At 44.8% G+C, this 1928-nt stretch overlaps 1 protein-coding gene across 1 annotated transcript; it reads right to left on the reverse strand.

The window, feature by feature from the left end:
• Positions 1-378: 378 nt before the first annotated feature.
• On the reverse strand, positions 379-1176 carry LOC137789337 (high choriolytic enzyme 1-like). Its single transcript, XM_068582793.1, has one exon. The coding sequence runs from the start codon at positions 1174-1176 to the stop codon at positions 379-381; it is 798 nt and encodes a 265-aa protein (XP_068438894.1).
• Positions 1177-1928: the final 752 nt, after the last annotated feature.

A 1928-nucleotide genomic window follows, 5' to 3' on the forward strand; every position in this document is an offset into this window, starting at 1 on the left:
GTAAGTCACAGTACATGGAGTGAAAAAAAAAACATTGGTGATTCATCAAGGGTTTTTACTGAGGTGTTTTAAAACTGACTTGTCACAATGTAGGAGCCTCAGTGGTACACTACAAAATCATAATCAATAGAAGCTATGGAGAGAAAGGAAGATGGACAAATGTCAAAATGTAGGCAGGAGACGGAAGAAGGAATGTAGACAGACAATTGCTGCAAATCAACTTTATTTGTAGTTAGTTTGTGATCACTTTGTTAGTGATCACTTCATCAAAAAAATGCAAGTTTTAGTGGTTTTTGATGAAGTACAGATAACTGGAAAATGTTTCAACTGTTTAGCTGAATGATAACTTTAGATCAGAAGGGATCGGAAGCTTTGTTGTTAGCAGTTATAAAGCTTTTTGATCCTCTTGATGTCCCATTTGGACAGTCCTTTCCTCTGGCCAATCTGGGCATTGCGGTTGGGGATGGGCGTGATGGAGTCTGCGCCTTGCCGGATGGAGAAGGCCGTTCTTCCATAGTGCATGATGGAGGAGTAGTCGTAGGGAGTGTTCAGGTTGTTGGTGTCCTGCTTGTGGAAGTTGTAGGCCATGTTTGGGTCAATGTTGTCCCAGTTGATCAGGACGTGGGAGTCGCGGTCGCTCCTGGTCTGCTCGTGCTGGAAGCTCAGAGCGTGGTTGATCTCGTGCTGGATGATGCCGTGGTAGAGGCAGCCCCGCCTGTTGAGAGAGAGCTCCTGTCTTCCACCTGTTCTGCCCAGGGCTGAGTAGCATCCACCTTTGTTCTCAATGCTGATGTAGTCATACTCGTTCTTACGGGGGGCAAAGCGGATGCATGTGCTCTTGGCGAAGGACTTCATGGCATAGTCGATCTTCTTCTTCTCCCCGCTGGGGAACTGATTGCTGATGGTGAAGGGAATCGTCACCAGGCCGTTGGAGCCTTTCTTCCACAGACACTCCTGGTTCCAGCACTTCATGGCGTTTCTGGTCGTGGGAACCAACAAGTCTCCTTCCAACAGCATCTCATTGGTGCCCTTGTTGGAGTTCAGAATCCTGGTGCTGATGTCGACGGTGTCATCATCGTCCATTTGGGGCTCTGCTTCGCTTCCTTCCTCCTCGAGAGGATAGGCATGAGAGAGGCCGAGTAGGAGCAGCAGCAGCAGGCTGACTGAGGGAGTCATCTTCAGGGGGAGTCTGGTGGCTGTGGAGCTGATGTGGAGGGACTGCTGGAAGCTTGATGTTTGACTCAGTTCTGCCCAGGCTCTTTATACGCTCCTGTACAGGTGTGTCTGCAGGAGGATAATGGGTTTGGGTCCAGACTGCTAAGCCTAAGTAAACCTGTCGACGAAGTATTCCACAGACAAACCTACTGTTCAAACATGGTCTGTTATCTCTGGTGATGAGATGGATAAAAACAGAGGGATTACTGGGTGGGTCTTGTTTAACGAGACAACTTGAATTGTCTTCATCCAAAATTACTTCACAGTTAACTTTGTGAGATCAATCATTCTTCTCATTCAAAGTGAGTTAACTAAGGCTAAACAATACATGGATATATGTCCTAACTGTGTGTAGTGTCTCCAAATGTTCTCAACTGTTGCTAAATAATGTTATTGTAAAATAAACAAATGACATGAAAACAACATTATTTATTTGAATCAGGAGAGACTTTTTTCCAGTCTTTGGCAATTGGAGTCAATCCTGAAAATAAGATAATTAAGGGGTAGTGATGCTAAAGTCAAATAAGGCAGAACCCCCCTCTGTCACTCAAAGGATCTTCGGAACCACAACTTTAATTAACTTGATTTAAATTGCTGAAATACATTAAAGTCTTGTTGGAAGAGTTCTATTGGCTCGGTAAACCCTGCACAATGTGTATAAAGTAGTTTGACTGCAACAGTATGATTGGCTTCAGAAAACTGTGCAGAATCTT

Source organism: Clinocottus analis, unplaced genomic scaffold (genome assembly GCF_023055335.1).
Source record: "Clinocottus analis isolate CAN_PGR_092001 unplaced genomic scaffold, fCliAna1.0.p SCAF_19, whole genome shotgun sequence".
NCBI classification, from domain to species: Eukaryota; Metazoa; Chordata; class Actinopteri; order Perciformes; family Cottidae; genus Clinocottus; species Clinocottus analis.